At 38.3% G+C, this 16235-nt stretch overlaps 1 protein-coding gene across 3 annotated transcripts in view; it reads right to left on the bottom strand.

Annotated features, from left to right (window-relative positions):
* Positions 1 to 16235, bottom strand: part of DCDC2C (doublecortin domain containing 2C) — a 196257-nt gene that overhangs the window by 75598 nt on the left and 104424 nt on the right. For all 3 annotated transcript variants that reach the window (XM_036752674.1, XM_036752673.1, XM_036752672.1), the window contains exons 9-10: positions 11432 to 11532; positions 410 to 475 (exon numbers count right to left, since the gene is read on the bottom strand). In XM_036752674.1, coding sequence (XP_036608569.1) covers positions 410 to 475; positions 11432 to 11532 — 167 coding nt within the window. The remainder of the gene's footprint in view (positions 1 to 409; positions 476 to 11431; positions 11533 to 16235) is intronic.

Here is a 16235-nt window from a genome sequence, read left to right on the forward strand (position 1 = left end):
CATCTGTGAAATGGGGATAATAATAGCACCTACCTCACAGAGTCATTGTGAAAATCAAATGAGATAATGTAAGTAAAGTGTTTTGTTAACTTTAAAGGACTATGTAAATGGGAGCTATTATTTTTGAAATTAAGACAGATTCCCTATGTCACTAAGGACTACTGATACATAGATATTTTATACACTAAAGGAGTTATGCCCTAGGAATCGAATTACCAAGGGCAAAAATATATGTAGAAATGAGATATTGGGTTTCCAATCCTATGCTAACTTTGATTCTCAGATCTGTAATTTGACTCTTACTCTTTCCCACCTTTTTCCTCCCCCATGCAGAGAAGTGTGTCTGATAATTAATAATTGATAAGGCATCCCCATACGCTCTAGAATGTCAAAAAGGACATAAACCTACTTTGGCATCGTGGTCACTGATTATGTCAAAAATATCTTCATCATCTTTAATCTCTTCAGCTGGTCTCTAGAGGGAAAAAAATGGTAATTAAAGTAAATACATGTATATTCAAAACGTCAATGTCCAAAAAAATCCAATAGAATTCACGATATAGCATGACTTAGGGGTTTTATTTTTGCTTTTAATTGAAGTTGTTACCTCAACTACACATTAGGATTATAGGATGCAGAATTAGAAGAGACCCTAAAGGTCTCCCAATCCTACCCCCCTTTCATTTTATAAAAACTGAAAGCCAGGGAGATCAAGTAACTTGCCCAAGGTCACATAGACAGTGACGGTGTCAGCATTTGAACTCGGGTCCTTGGACTTAGAATCCAGAATCTATTCTGCATCTGGTTCTACTGATGAATTATTGTCTGACAGAAATGTCTGAGGAAAATTTCAGGGGAAGTATTACATCAAGGCTTCCATAAAGGTAGGATTTAGGAAGTGAACAAATGACTAAGACGACATATCTTAAGAAGAGGACTTAACTTTCTTCAAATCATGATCCAAATACAGAAATGGCAGGTTGGAGCTTATTTAAGGAAGACTGAGAAGAAAGTATTTGCATGAAGATTGACTGATGTGACTTAAAAGGTGTCAAACTGAAATTGAGTGGCCAATGAGAGCAGCAAGGAAGAACAAGACCCAGGCACAGTTGCTAAATCAGATACCACACGGAGCAGCAGAATATGGCGCAAGCAGAAATAACGATGGAGCGTCTCAGTAATTCAAAGGATATAATGATATGGAAAAGCAGAAAGAATTCTTATCAATGCAATGACCATCCATGATTCCAGACGACTGATGATGGAGCCTGCTACCTACCTTCTGACAGAAAGGCGATGAATCTAGGGTGCAGAATGAGACATAATTTTTTAACATGGCTAATGAAAAGGATTTATTTCGCTTCATTATGTGTATTTATTACATGGAATTTGTTTTTTTCCCCAGTGGGGTCAGGGATAGGAGGGAGAGAAAATAGATTTATGCTAATCTTTAAATAAAAGTTAATTTTAAAAAAAAGAAATAGCATGTGAAGGAAAAGAGAACCAACCTGGGAATCAAATTATCTGGGTTCAAGTCCACAAGTTGCCCAAGGTCACGTGACTATCAAGTAGGGAAATCACTTCCCTCTTCCAGCCTCATGTCCCCTATCTATAAAATGAGTAAGTGGGACCAGATGGTTTCTAAGACACCTCACATCTCTAAAGGTTTATGAGCTTATTATAATTCTTTATCATTAATGATCAGATCAGAGCAGGAATTTCTGGTCAGCAAGTTATAACTTAGTTATTTCATTTAGTTTCTGCTTAGGAACTCAAGCAAGTAGCTTTGTTCTTTTCCTCCTTTACACAACATTTGCTGTGTCTTCCATCTTCGTGAAATACTTGGCTGATTGTATTACTCTCACACCAGTCTATCAATTCTCTCTTCATCGATTTTTCCCCATCCTTCATAGCTCTGTCAGGTGTTTCTGATGGCAAGAGAATGATGATGATAGACTTTTCTGGTACAACACAATGCAACTCCCTAACAGGGGAAACAACTCAACCTCCTCTGTTGGGATAAGCCTGGTGATCCCTTAGACAGAGCTACTGCTACCTACTCTATGACCCAAGTATTTTCTAGGAAATAACTAATTTTACATTTAAAAATAAAAGGAAAAACAGCCATAACCTATAAATTCTGGATGTCTGATCATTCAAACAGGACCAAACAGAAATATACTTGTAGCACATTGGTTGGCTGTTGTCCTTCATTCTCGAAGAAAACCAAAGTGACATCACTATTTTAGAGTCAAGTTACAATGTGTCTGACTACGGCTGATCAGAGCGATACAAGTTTAGAATGCTCTACCACAATCCATGTGAATTATTGGGGTGGATTCTCTAAATTTGTACATCTTGCATTTCTTTTGAGCTACTTCAATTCTGCTTTGCTCACAGAGCACACTACCTTCTTCAATGCGGGCACACCATGCTGGGCAGTCCTATGCTAGCAGGTACAAGGACAGCTCCCATGTCATGCAATCAATTCCAAAGTTCTTCAGAGAGACCTTGAGAGTGTCCTTGTATCACTTCCTCTAACCTTCATGTAAGCACTTGCCTTGTGTGAGTTCCCCGTAAAATAATCTTTCAGGCAAGCATACATCCGGCATTCAAACAAGGTGGCCATCCCATTGGAGTTGTACTCTCTGCAGTAGAGTTTGAATGCTTGGCAGTTTAATTTGAGAAAAGACCTCAATGTCTGTCTGGTACCTTACCAGGTGATCTTCAGAATCTTCCTAAGACAATTCAAATGGAAGTGATTCAGTTTCCTAGCATGGCACTGGTAGACTGTCCAGGTTTCACAGGCATATATCAATGAGGTCAGTACAACAACTCTGCAGACCTTCAGTTTGGTAGGCAATCTAATACGTACCTTCTGTGAGAAGGGGGAGTCTCTGTTACTTAATGCCTGTGTGACCTTGGGCATGTTACTTAATGGTCCCCACCTAGGGTTCAGTTTCCTTAGGAAAAAAATAAAAGGAGGAAACCTTCTAGCTCTCACTCCTTTGATTAAGGGAGGCATGGTATTAAGTGGAACAAGTCTTGGACCTGAAGTCAGGAGACACCTGGTTCTAAATCGCACTTCCAATACTCACTGGCTGGACATCCCTGAGCAAGTTACTTAACTATTATGACACTCACTGCCCGGAAGCCAACCTGGTGATGATGAGACTCCTTGAACTATATTTGTTTTCAAATGTAACACACCAGCACTGAGCCGACACTTAAGGTTTTCCCAACTTATTAGGATCTAACAGCATTTATATTCTTCTTGCATAGCCTTCAGCCCAGGGTTGCCTCTCTCTGCCTGTGCCACAGTGTCCTGATCCGTGAAATGAAGGAGTCAGACTAGATGGCCTCTGTGGTCTTTTTCAGCTTTACATTTATGACCCTATGTTACCAGAAGACATAGAAGCCCAATGTTACTCGAAGTTTATTAACATTAGAGGAAGATAAGCTAGTATCACTCTGGCCTTAAGGACTATCTAGCCTAATTCCCCTCAGTTTGCTGATGAGAAAAATGAGGACTCAGAATGTTAAGTGACTTGCCTAGTGTCACACAGCTAGTGAAAGGCAGAGCCATGATTTGAATCTAGTTCTTCTGACTCTAAGCCCCATGCTCTTTCTTCCCTACAATGGTATTTTTTTTAATTTAAATTTATTTATTTATTTATTTAACATGTTTGGTTTTCAGCATTGATTTTCACAACAGTTTGAATTACAAATTTTCTCCCCATTTCTACCCTCCCCCCCACTCCAAGATGGCTTATATTCTGGTTGCCCTGTTCCCCAGTCAGCCCTCCCCTCTATCAAATAAAAACTAAAACTAAATGTCATTGCTTAAAGAGAATAAAACCAGAAATAACGACCGATAACGTAATCTGCCTATATGAGTCTGTGATACTCCATACATCAAACAGTAATGATTAGCTTGAGGGGATGTAGAGAAGGGTAAGGAACCCCATATCAAGGCTAAAGACAGATGAAAGGCTAAAATAAACTGTTCTCCAGAAAGTTCTTTTTTAAAAGTGTAAAAGAATACAGCAGCTCAGAAACAGATGAAATTAAAGGCCAAGTATAATCAAAATCAAAGGAGATGACTGTGGAAAAAAAATATTCCCATCGTATAGAAGCAAAAGGACACATTCTATACTGATTTTGTAGCCAACAGTTTCAATCCCTAACAACTTCTCCATTTCACTTTCATTACATTTTCTAGGAAAACAAGATTTGTACCCCATCCGCCAAACAAAAAGGGACAAAAGGCCTTTGGTGTCTTTGAAGTTTTAGCACTGTTAGATGAACCACCAAGATTACTCAGTTGATGTAAGATGTAGTTTTGCTAAGAACAATTTCTACTCTCTCCATCATGGTGCGTTCTTCCTCAACGTATTATGAGCCTGAAAGTTATGGGATTATATGAGGCCCCACATAATTATCTGTTAATGTTAATTTATTTAGGAAGTTTGAGTGGGGAGGGGTTTACAGAATAAATTTATTTTCAGGGAATGGAAAGTTTTTCAGGAAACTTTCAGGAAAGTTTTCAAATTTATTTATAGCTTTTTGTATACCACCTACTTTTCCAAACACATCCCTCCCTCCTTCCCTACCTAGAAAGCTAAGCTATCCCTTGTAATAATAAAAAGTAGTAGTCAAAAAAAAGTTAAGTACAAATATCACAATATTAGCATTACTCTGCACCCTGAAGTCCCCCACCGATGCAAAGAGAGAAAGGAGGTGTGTTTTCTTACCTTTTCTTTGGGGCCAAGTTTGGTGATTATGATTATGCAGCATTCAGTTGAAGAGGTTTTTGCTCCTTCCGTTGATATTAGAACATTCATGGACATTGTTTTCCTGGTTGTGCTTAATTCATTTACTTTGTATCAACTCGTGTCTTCCCACACTTCTCTGTACTTTTCACAGTCATCCTTTCTTATGGTGGTAATATTCCACCCCATTCCCATACCACTGTTCATTTAGCCATTTCCCAAACAAAGGGCGTCATTCTGTTCCTAGTTCTTGGTTACTACAAAAAGTTACCACTGTATTTTGTTGTATCCATATACCCCACAGTGGGATTTAACTGACGTTAAAAGGAGACATTACCATCTGCTTTGCCACTTCACCCTAAGGACCATAGGACCTTTCCAACTACCTTGTAGCTGAAACAGTGTATATATGTGTGTATGTGTGTGTGTGTCACACACATATACACATACACACATATATACATACATGTGTGTGATGTGTGTATGTATGTATATGTGCATGTGTGTAAATATACATTACAATGTGAGCTCCCTGTCCCCAAAGCTTAACACAGTGTTTTACACAGAGAAAGAGCTTAATAAATTCTTTATTCAGTCATTCATCCATTCTGGATCAGGAGTATGAATGGGATTGGCTTTTAATACTGGGAACTCTCAAGCATTAGGGTGAATCTTCCAAAAATTGTGAGGAAAGCAAAGGTTATTATAGAATTCAACTATCAGTAGTAAGAGGTCTGTTGAGAGAAAGCTAAGTGACTAAAGCTTGAGGGAGATAGGAAAGGCTGAAATATTATACACACATACATATATGTATGTATATATATATATCGTTACTGACAATAAATGATTGATATATGTATAAAACATTTCAGTCTTTCCCTTCTTCCATATATATATATATATATATATATATATATACACATATACATATATATATATACACATATACATATATATGTATGGAAGGTAATTATATATATAATATTACTGCTGTAAGAAATGATATATGAAATATTTCAATCTTTCTATGTGTGTGTGTATAAAATAAAGACCTCCCATACCGTGAGTAGCTAGGGGAAAAACAATTTTATACCAGAACCAGAAAAATTGAGTAATTTTCAGAATCAGAGGTACAAGGTCAGAATTTATGATTAATAGGCATCCTGGAATGTCAGGGCAACTAATTCCTCCAGCTACTGATGACTGATCTGTAAAGGCAGAGTTTCTGACACCCTCTGCCCTCATGAGGCTAAGGAAACAGACACCAATGGGAGCTGACCCCCTCTTCTCTATAAGGCCACAAGTATTTCTGGAAATGACTTGAAGGTGTCAGGAGGAAAACTGTAAGGCCCTGGAGTTGAACGGGGGGTTGAGGTTGGGGGATGGGGGGGAGGGGATTGAGATGAGGGGAGGCAGAGCTAATGGCTGTAGATTTAATGCTTCAAAATAGAGCTATTTGCCATCTCAGATTAAACGTGAGATTGCAGGACTCAATTGAGCCTGGCTAGAGAAATGCAATCTGCTCTTTTTTGTTTAGAAAAACCTTAGCTTTGGCTCTTGTTCTTGTGCACTTCTAAAATGGGTGTTAAATCATTCTGATTTATGCTGTGATGGAAGAGTATAAGTATACTCCAACTTAAGTGTGCTCCTTACTGAGTACTGCAATCCTCTGGGCTTTGGTGTATATTATACATATTTATAATGTAACGTCAGCTGTTACACTGGCATATTGGATTTAGGGGAGATTCTGCCTTCTTGAGCTCCTTTCTTACAGTGCCTTGCATATAAGAAGCGCTCAATAAATATTTGCTGAATCTGAATTCTCTCTCGAAAGCCCTACTACTGGCTTCATAAATGTATTCTTTGGGTATTAAAAGTCCATAATATTGCATTACTGATAGGAGTCACAAAGCTGCACTTGAAAAAATGCTATCAGCTCCAGAGCTACAAGAGACCTTAGACCTTGGAACTAATTCCATCCTCGCTTGTACAGATGGGCAAATTGAGACCCCATCCGCTCAACGTTACATAGGTAAAAAAAATAGCATAGCCAGGATTAAAAACTGGGTCTTTTAGCTATAAGGTCAATGCTCTTTTGGCCCTATCTCACTATTCCTTTTATAGTACACTCATAATAAGACAATAAAACAAACTAATCTAAAAAAACTTCCCTCTCCTTCCCCTGCCCATTGTCTAAGTGGTAGAGCAATGTTATAAAATACTATGTTACCAGATTGTCTTCTTCAATAACCCCAGATAACAAATTCCTGGCTGCCTTTCTGATTATTTTGCCTTTCATAAGGTAGGAAAAGCAATCAGAGGAAGGCTACCCTGGGTCTGATGATCTAGTAAGGAGGAATTGGTTGGTACATTGGAAATAAAAAGAACTTGCCAGCTTAAAATTCATGATCAATAAGGAATGCCTCAGACATAATACAGATTACCCAAGACTTCAGGAAAACAGATTTCAGTGAGTTCAAAGAAATGATGGATAGGATCCAATGGTCTGAGACTCTAAAAGAAGTATAGATTCAAGAGAGATGGGAAGCTCTTAGTTCAAAAAGCAATTGTTAAGGCCCTACTGTGTGGGGCTGATTGTACTAGTTCTGGGAATACAAACACAAAACAAAAAAATAGTCCTGGCTCTCAAAGAGCTTACATTCTACTGGTGGATTATAATGGGCAATCAAAATACTCTTTATTAAGTTTGGTCACCTATGCTCAAAGGGCTATAAAATTGTGCATACCCTTTGACCCAGCGTTACCACTGCTAGGTCTATATCCCAAAGACATCAAAAAAAGGGAAAAGGACTTATTTGTACAAAAATATTTATTGCAGCCCTTTTTGTGGTGGCTAAGAATTGGAAATTGAAGCGATGTCCCTCAGTTGGGGAATGGCTAAATAAGATGTGCCATGTGATCTGCTATAAGAAATGACAAGCAGGATGATTTCAGAAAAATCTGGAAAGACTTACATGAACTGATGCATAAAGGAGTGAACAGAACCAAGAGAATGTTGTACACAGTAACAGCAATATTGTACAATGAAGAACTTCTCTATCCTCCGCAATATAATGATCCAAGACACTCTCAAAGGACTAAAGATGAAGCATACTATCTATCTCCAGAGAAAGAACTGATATTGTTTGAATACAGACTGAAGCAGCTGTTTTTCACTTTCTTTATTCTTTTTCTTTTATTCGAGTTTTCTTGTACAAAATGACTAACATGGAAATGTTTTACATGACTGCACATATATAACCTATATCTGATTACTTACTGTCTTAAGAGGGAGGGGAGGAGAGGAAGGAAGGGAGGAATAGATAGAATTTGGAAGTCAAAACAAAAAAAAATATTTAAAAATTGTTTTAACATGTAATTGTGGGAAAATGAAATATATTTTTAAAAAGTAGAGGGGAAATGTGCTACAGTTGTGAAATATTGTATGAACTTTTGGGTGCAGTCAATATATTATTAGTTTTAATTGACCATTCTATTTGTTACAAGAGACCTCTCATGAAGTAGAAGTAATCTGTAAACGTTTGTAATGTAAAAACAAAGCACCTCAATAAAACTCAAAGTGTTTAAAAAAAAAGTTTGGTCACCTCAATCATTTTGATGAGATTACAGGGTGAGGCCTTTAACACAGACCTTTGACTAAGACACAGATTCAGACACAAAGGGTTGGGACATGGCAGTGCTTGTGCTTTAGAAAGATTATTTTAGTATCGATAAGAAGGACAACAGCCCCTTGGTGGTGTGACACAGTTAATTCTGACTGGTCTCCTGAGATTGGGGCTGCTTCGTGATGACTGGTGACTGTCAGGGAAGCTGGATTATTATTGGAGGAACTGCCCTCCCACTGTGGTCTATAATAGTGAGTGATCAAACTGTTCAACCCTTTTTGAACCATTTTTAAGGCTCTTTAGGCCCCTGGGTTTCAGGACAAGAATGGAACAAAAAGGGGAGGGAAATTTTTTTGTCACCAATCCCCTCCCCCTGCTCAGGAGCAACGATGAGCCACATAGAAGCGTAAAAGGCCTGAGAAGGGAGTCTCTAGACCTCCCACTCCTAGATTCCTTCTTCTACCTTTCTGTTCCCTTTTCTGAGACTAGATCAGTGATTAACAGTCTCAAGAAATGGACCGTTAGACAGATAATACACAGGAGGCACTAGAGGCTTGGACTTCAGCCTCTAATAGTCAGACAGGAAAGACAGCTTCAAAGGGGTTAATAATAAGTTTTATTCTAGTCTAGTCTTCTCTAATACAGTATTGCTGATAATGGAAGCACTACAAACTCCCTTCTTGTAGGGGCCAGTGAGAAGGGAGGAGCAAGTACCCCTACGTCTCAATGGGGTCAGTCAAGACGGGCACAACTTGTGCATGCAACCTTTAAGGGTTCCCCTAAATCCCCTCAAGCCTCAATGGGGGCCAGTTGAGGCAAACACAGATCCCCCCCTCCCAAGCCTTGATGGGGGCTGATCAAGGAGCACAGCATTCCAGCTTGTGCATTCAACCATAAAGGCTCCCCAACTCACTGACCACTGACCACCTGTTTTATAGGGCATCAGACAAAGAAGGCATATTGCCAGCAGTAGCCTCACAAGTTTACTTCACCTCGTCCCTATATCTCACTGCGCAGTCGCAGTGGATGTTTACAGTTTCAGCACACACGTTTATATTATTTATCGTTATGTAATGCTGCACAAGTGTGGTGGAGATGTTTTGAACCAAGAGCCTGGAAATTCCTATCTAATAACTGGGAAACAGAGATTGTTATGGCCACAGATCCTGGGAAACTGAGGTTGTTATGGCCATAGATCCTGGAAACTGAACTCTAAGAAATAATAACAAAAATCCACTTTACACACACTAAAATCTACCTAACACTAAAATTTACCTTACTTACATGGACATTTCTAGTTTTGGGGATTACCTTGGGTATAATCCTAAATCTTACTGTTCCTAAATTTGAGTCAAGCATCAACCTCCCAGAGGCAAATTTCCTTAATAGCACATTTTAGCAGAGGGATTCTGCAGCTTAAAAACTAAAGCCGTGGCCTGTCTGCGCAAAAGATCTGCACTTTGCCAACCCTCCATTATAACTTCTCTGGGTTGCTTGAATAACTTGAGTCTGAGAGGAATGGTAAATATCTGCTCAGCAGTCCCAGAAAGTCTTTAACTTCTGGGGCAATATAATGAATGTCATGGGCAATCTGGGTGTTTTATTTTTCCTGCATTTAACCACGCACACAAATGAATCCTCTGCATTTTATATAGTTTCTGTGGTAGAGAAAATAAAAAGCTATCCTATAACTGATATCTGTGTGGTACGTTGAATGCCTTTGTGGAAAGAGACCTTATTAATCACTTTTAGAAAAATTCTAGACCCAAGCCTATGTTTTGTTTTAGACTTCTCTGATGTTTTACTCCAGGGTGGGAGTAAAACCAAAAAGATAACGTGACTACTTGGTGGTCAGACCCCCAGAACCAAACCCAGATCAAAATGAGCCTCTGGACTAGAATTCACATAAATACAATAAAATTTTAGGGGGAAAAGAATATTAACAAGTAGGAGACAGAGAAAAATCCTCCAATTTGAGTCCTGAGTCTGAGAAACGTACATGACAAGGTACACTCCTGACCTAGACAGCCAGGACAAAGACATGGCAGGAGGAGATGGAATGCTGATTTGGGATAATTAACAAGGAGGCTAATTTGGCTGGATCTGAGAGTGTGAAGGGTAGTGAAGTAAGTCTGGAAAGATAAGTTAGAACCAGATACATACTGAGGGGCTTTAAATTTTAAGCTGAAGACATTAGGTGACAAAGAAGTACAATTATTCAACATATGAAGCTCACAATTCCTTCTCTCAAATCAATTCAACAAACACTCAAGAGTCTACTATGTGAATTTTAATGAGCTACAGCAGTTATTTGTAATTATATCTTAATATCTAATATATTAGTCAATAAAAATCTAATATGTGATACTTGTATTAATTAGAAGTTAAAATAAGGATCTACTTATTTGAGACATTAGTAGGAGAAAATTCTATTACAGGTTATATCCCATTATAATAAATTTCAAAGGTACAAATTATTTGCAGGTACTATATGGTTTATGAAATATGGTGTAAATATGGTTGGCTACATAGCTAGATCTTGGGAATATTTTCACTGTAATTAAGCCCTCAGTAAAATGCTACCTGTTTTAATGAGATTTTGAGTGTCTATACTACCCTCAGTAGGTGGCAGAGCGAACAAGAGCACTGGACTTATCGTCTAGATGACCTAGGTTCACCTAAGTGTCTCAGACACTTCCTAGTTATGTGACCCTGGGCAAGTCACTTAACCCTGTTTGCCTCAGTTTCCTCATCTTTAAAATGACCTGGAGAAAGAATGGCAAACCCAGTATCTTTGCCAAGAAAACCCCAAATGGGGTCACAAAATTCAGACACAACTGAACAACAACGGTTTTCCACGTATAATCAGTGTCATGTTGCTTGCCTTCTCAACGGATAGGTAAAGGATTGGCAGGAGAGAATTTGGATCTCAAATTTTTTTTCAAATGAATGTTAGAAGAAGAAAAAAAAAGGAAACACATAATAAGACATTTCCCATCCATCCCTCCACCCATCTATTTCCATACGTATTACCTGATCAACCGGTAAATCTATTTTCACATTCTTATCATCTTTCACATAGAGTGCTCCTTGAGTTTCTTTTCTAGGGGTGCGTGCTTGATACACATCGCCTTCTGGAGTAAAAAAAAACATGCACATACACACACATACACATACACATTTAGGGAACTACATTAAGTCACTGAACTACATTTACATTTGCCTTAGAGAGGCAGCCTGACATTAGTGTAAAGCATGCCAGCCCTGGAGTCATCATGCCTGGGATCCTCAGCAAATCACTTAATCTTTCTAATTTTAAGTTTCTTCATTTGCAAAATGCAGATTGTACTTTCACTACCTACTTCACAGGGCTGTTGTAAGGAAAACACTTTGTTCAACTTAAAAATTTGATAATGTATGAAGTTACCATCGCGTTACTCCTTTAAATCGTAGTATAATAGGAAACGCACTTACTCTGAGGTTCAAATCCCACTCCTGATAATTATTACCTGTGTGACCTAAGGCAAATCACTTAACCCCCTTTGACCTCAGTTTCCTCATCTATTAAAAGAAGGGGCTAGACAAGATGGCCTCTGAAATCCTTTCCAGCCCTACATCTGTTGTTAATTAGTCATGACACAGAATAGCAAAATGTGCCTTCTTTTTTCTGTGAAGCAAACAATATAAATTATAGTATAATCTCACTAATTCAAAATAATTGAAGGGTAAGCTCATCAGACTAGGTCAAAATGTCATTTATAGATTATTTTAAAATAAATGCAGTTTTATTAGTTCCAAGTATATACAGAAACTCAAAGAGGCTTAAGAAGGGGTTACCCTGCTTTAATGAATGTTATCAGTAATGTGCAATTGCTGAGCACTGAGACCTAAGCCCTGGTCCTGTGCTGCCCCATAAAGACCCTGTCTTTGCTCCTGGAAGAGCTGAAATAAGGTATCTGCATACCCCAAGAGAGGTAAGAAAAGTAAGGCTCTTCAATGTTCCTGCCTCTATGAATCTATGAAATTTTTTTAAACATTTGGTACAGTGCAAAGAGTGACAGGTTTAGAGTCAGAGGATTTACGTTTGAATCCCAGCTTTGCCCACTTATTACCTGTGTGACAATGGACAAATTACTTAACCTCTCTGGGCTTCCATTTCCAGTCAAATGAGAAAAATAAACTAAATGACCTCTGACATTCCTTCCAGCACAAAATCTTCGATCTTATAAAGTTCTACTTAAAAATAGACTCCAGTGACCAAGCATGACCTCACAGGACTAATGATGAAGCGTGCTCCCATTCTTCTGACAGAGGGGTAATGGACCCAAGGTACAGAACGAGACATACGTTTTTAGACATGGCAAATGTGTGGATTTGTTTTGCTTGACTATACTTGTTATAATGATTTTCCCCCTTTTTTACTAGGGAAGGAAGGCTTGGGAGAAAGGGGAGCTATCAATAGTGTTGCAAAAAAAAAAGACAAAAAGAAAAATGAGTCATTGAAGCAAATTTTAAAATGTACAGAAGGGAAAAGAATGTAGTTCAAAGGGGAACACAGACAAGTAGGACAGCTTTGAAAGTAACATGCTGAATTTATTATATATATATATATATATGTATATATATATATATATATATTTTAAAACAAGCTATATATCAAAAGTTCACTGTTTCACATATAATTGTCATTTTCTATTCTACTTTCTATATGGAAATGCCCTTTTCTGAGGATTTGTTGAATTCAGAATAAACAAGCAAACAAATAAACAAATATAAATAAACTCCTACATGCCAGAGAGAGGGAAATTCTCTGATATCAAAAATAGGTACAACGTTGAGTAATTTTTTTAAAAAGTTCTTCTCTATGTTCTTTCCTGCTGCATGTTATATCCTGGGTAGCTTCTCATCTCGCCTAACCCTGGTTCTGTTCAGTAGATACTGAGCTCTCATAAAGCTCAGAATCCCCATGATAGTCAAAACAAAACTTTGTTATCAAGTTATGCCCCACTAACCAGTATCTACCCATTTTTTCTTGTCAAAGACTTCTCATTTGAGGAATGTGGCCTAAAATTAGGGGTATCCTACCATTGGATTAATAATGTCATTTCCCTACTGATGGCCTGCTGCGGATATGCCACCCAGACCTGAGAACACGAAGATTAAAAGAGTATAAAAAAAAACCTGATGAATTGTGAGTAGTGGTTAACCCTCTAATTAGCATATCTGAGGGCAATGCCAGTACTCTGAACTGCATCACTGCTGAAGTAAACAGTTAAGTGTACAAAATACAGTTTCCTAAAATTTCAGAGCCTGCTGAGCCACTTTTTTCTTCGCTACTTCTTTTGTTTCCGGAGTCAAGAAGACATGTCTTCATGAGTTCAAATCTGGCCTCAGTCATTTACTGGCTGTGCTACCCCGGGCAAGTCACTTAACTCTTATTCTCTCATCCTAGTTTCCTCATATGAAAAATGATCTGGAGAAAGGCATGGCAAAACACTCTATTATCTTTGCCAAGAAAATCCCAAATGGGGTCACAAAGAGTCAGACACAACTGAAACAACTAAACAACAACAAAATCCCTTCTTTTGTTCTCTTTTTTCCCATCTCTCTCTTTTCTTCCTTTTTCCCTCTATGTCTTTCTCTAATTACCCTTTACACCTTTCTCTCTCTTTCTCCCTAAACCCACCTCTCCTCATCACTTTCCTCCTTCTAACGAGGGCCCTGTCATCTTTGCATTCACCAAAGCTGACAACTTCCTTGACTCTTCATTTTCCTCTCTCGACCATAACTGATCAAAAGCCAAATCTCATAGAGTCTATCTACCTCTCTGATATCTCTCCACTTCATCTCTTTCCCTCCACTCACCCAGTCACATGCCAGATTTTGAGTTCAAAGATGTGGGTCTAAATACCTGTGTAACCTCTGGCAAATAACTTTCATCAATTCTTCATCAGTAGAATGAGTCAAATGTACTAGATGGCCTGTGAGGACCCTTCAACTGCTATTATCCTTCATTCTATGATTGTGTGGTCATCACAGTAGGTCAGGCCCTCATCACCTTTCACCTTCTGCTACAGCCTTCCTGCCTCAGGTCTCTTCTTTCTCAAATCTATCTTCCATGTACCTAAAACTGGTAATCCTTAGGTACAGATTTGATACCAAGTCAATCACTTATCCAAGAAACTTCAGCAGCGCCATATTACTTCTAGGAGAAATGACAAATTTCACTTTTTGGCATTAAGAGCCCTACCTTTCTGGCTCCAACGTTTCTTGTCATTCTGATTTCTCATGACTCCTCCTCAAAAACTCTATGTTCCAGTCAAATTGGCATACTTTCTCTTCCCTATGTATAACATTCCATCTCCCATCCTTTTGCATTTCCATAGACTATCCCCACTTCTGGAGATATTTTCCTTCTTCACCTCCACCTTCTTGGACACCCTTGGTTTCCTTCAAGACTCAGCTCAAGACTCATCTTCTACAAAAGGCCTTTTGTGTTTTCCCCAATTCTAACATCCCCTCAAAGAAATTTTCTAATTTTAATGTACTTTGATTTATTCGTCTGTGTACATGTTGTTTCTTCCCAGTAGAATGTAAGCTTCTTGAGGATAGCAATATATTTCCTCTTGTCTTTCCATCTCTAGTACCTAGTATAGTGCCTCATGTAGTAATAATAGCTACCATCTCTATAGCACTTTAAAGTTTGCAAAGGGCTTTACAATTATCTCATTTTATCCTCACAATAACCCTGAGAGTTAAGTGGTATGATTATTGCCATTTTACAGATAAGGAAACTGAGGCTGAGAAGATAAGTGACTTGCCCAAGGTCACACAGCTAGTAAGGATCCGAAGCAGAATTTGAACTCAGGTCTTCCTGATCTCAGGATCAGAGTTCTATGAATGGCATCACTTGGCTGTCTCCTATGGTGTACACAGCTGGTGCTTAATGAATGGTTTTTCTTGTTGCTTTTCCAATTCCTACCTCCTCCTTATAGATCATAAGTCATAGGATTTAGTGATGAAAGAGATCTTTGTGATCACCTTGCCCAATACCTTCTTGCTGTAGGTAAAGAAGAGCAGCTAGTGACTCAGTGGATAGAGCCTAGAATCAGGAAGACTCATCTTCCTGAGTTCCAATCTGGCCTCAGACACTTACTAGGTGTGTGATCCTAAGCAAGTCATTTAACCCCATTTGCCTCTGTTTCCTCTTCTATAAAATGAGGTAGAGTAGGAAATGGCAAACCACTCCAGTATCTCTGCCAAGAAAACCCCAAATGGGGCCATGAAAAGTATGATACAACTGAAGAACAACAAGGTTAAATAGGTTTATTTAAAAAGTGAAATAAAATTCAAAACTTGAGGACCAAAGAGGGCCAAAATTTACATGGCTAGTGAGCAACAGAGCAAAGATCCAAACCTAGATATTCTGAAATGAGAGACAGTACCTGATCTTTTCTTCTCCATCATGCTGCTTCTCTCTTAACTGGCCATGGTGTGGAATCAAAGTATGTTAGCAATATTATTTGTATTTAATTAATTGCTTCCAATTAGATAGTGTTATCAAACTCAAACAGAAACAAGGGCCACTGATCCCTACATAAAGACCTTGAATATTGACTAAGAAAACCACATATTAACATTATCTATGTTCTGTTATATTTTTATTTACTTTATTAAATATTTCCTAATTATATTTTCTTCTGGTTCAGACCACAACTGGGAGTATTACAGGTTACATGTTTGATACCTCTGACACAGAGGATAGAGTGCTGTACTTGAAGTTGTAATGACCTGAGTTCAAATTCTGCCCCTGGTGTTTCCTAGCTATGAGACTGAG

The sequence above is a fragment of the Trichosurus vulpecula genome, chromosome 3, assembly GCF_011100635.1.
Source record: "Trichosurus vulpecula isolate mTriVul1 chromosome 3, mTriVul1.pri, whole genome shotgun sequence".
NCBI lineage: Eukaryota > Metazoa > Chordata > Mammalia > Diprotodontia > Phalangeridae > Trichosurus > Trichosurus vulpecula.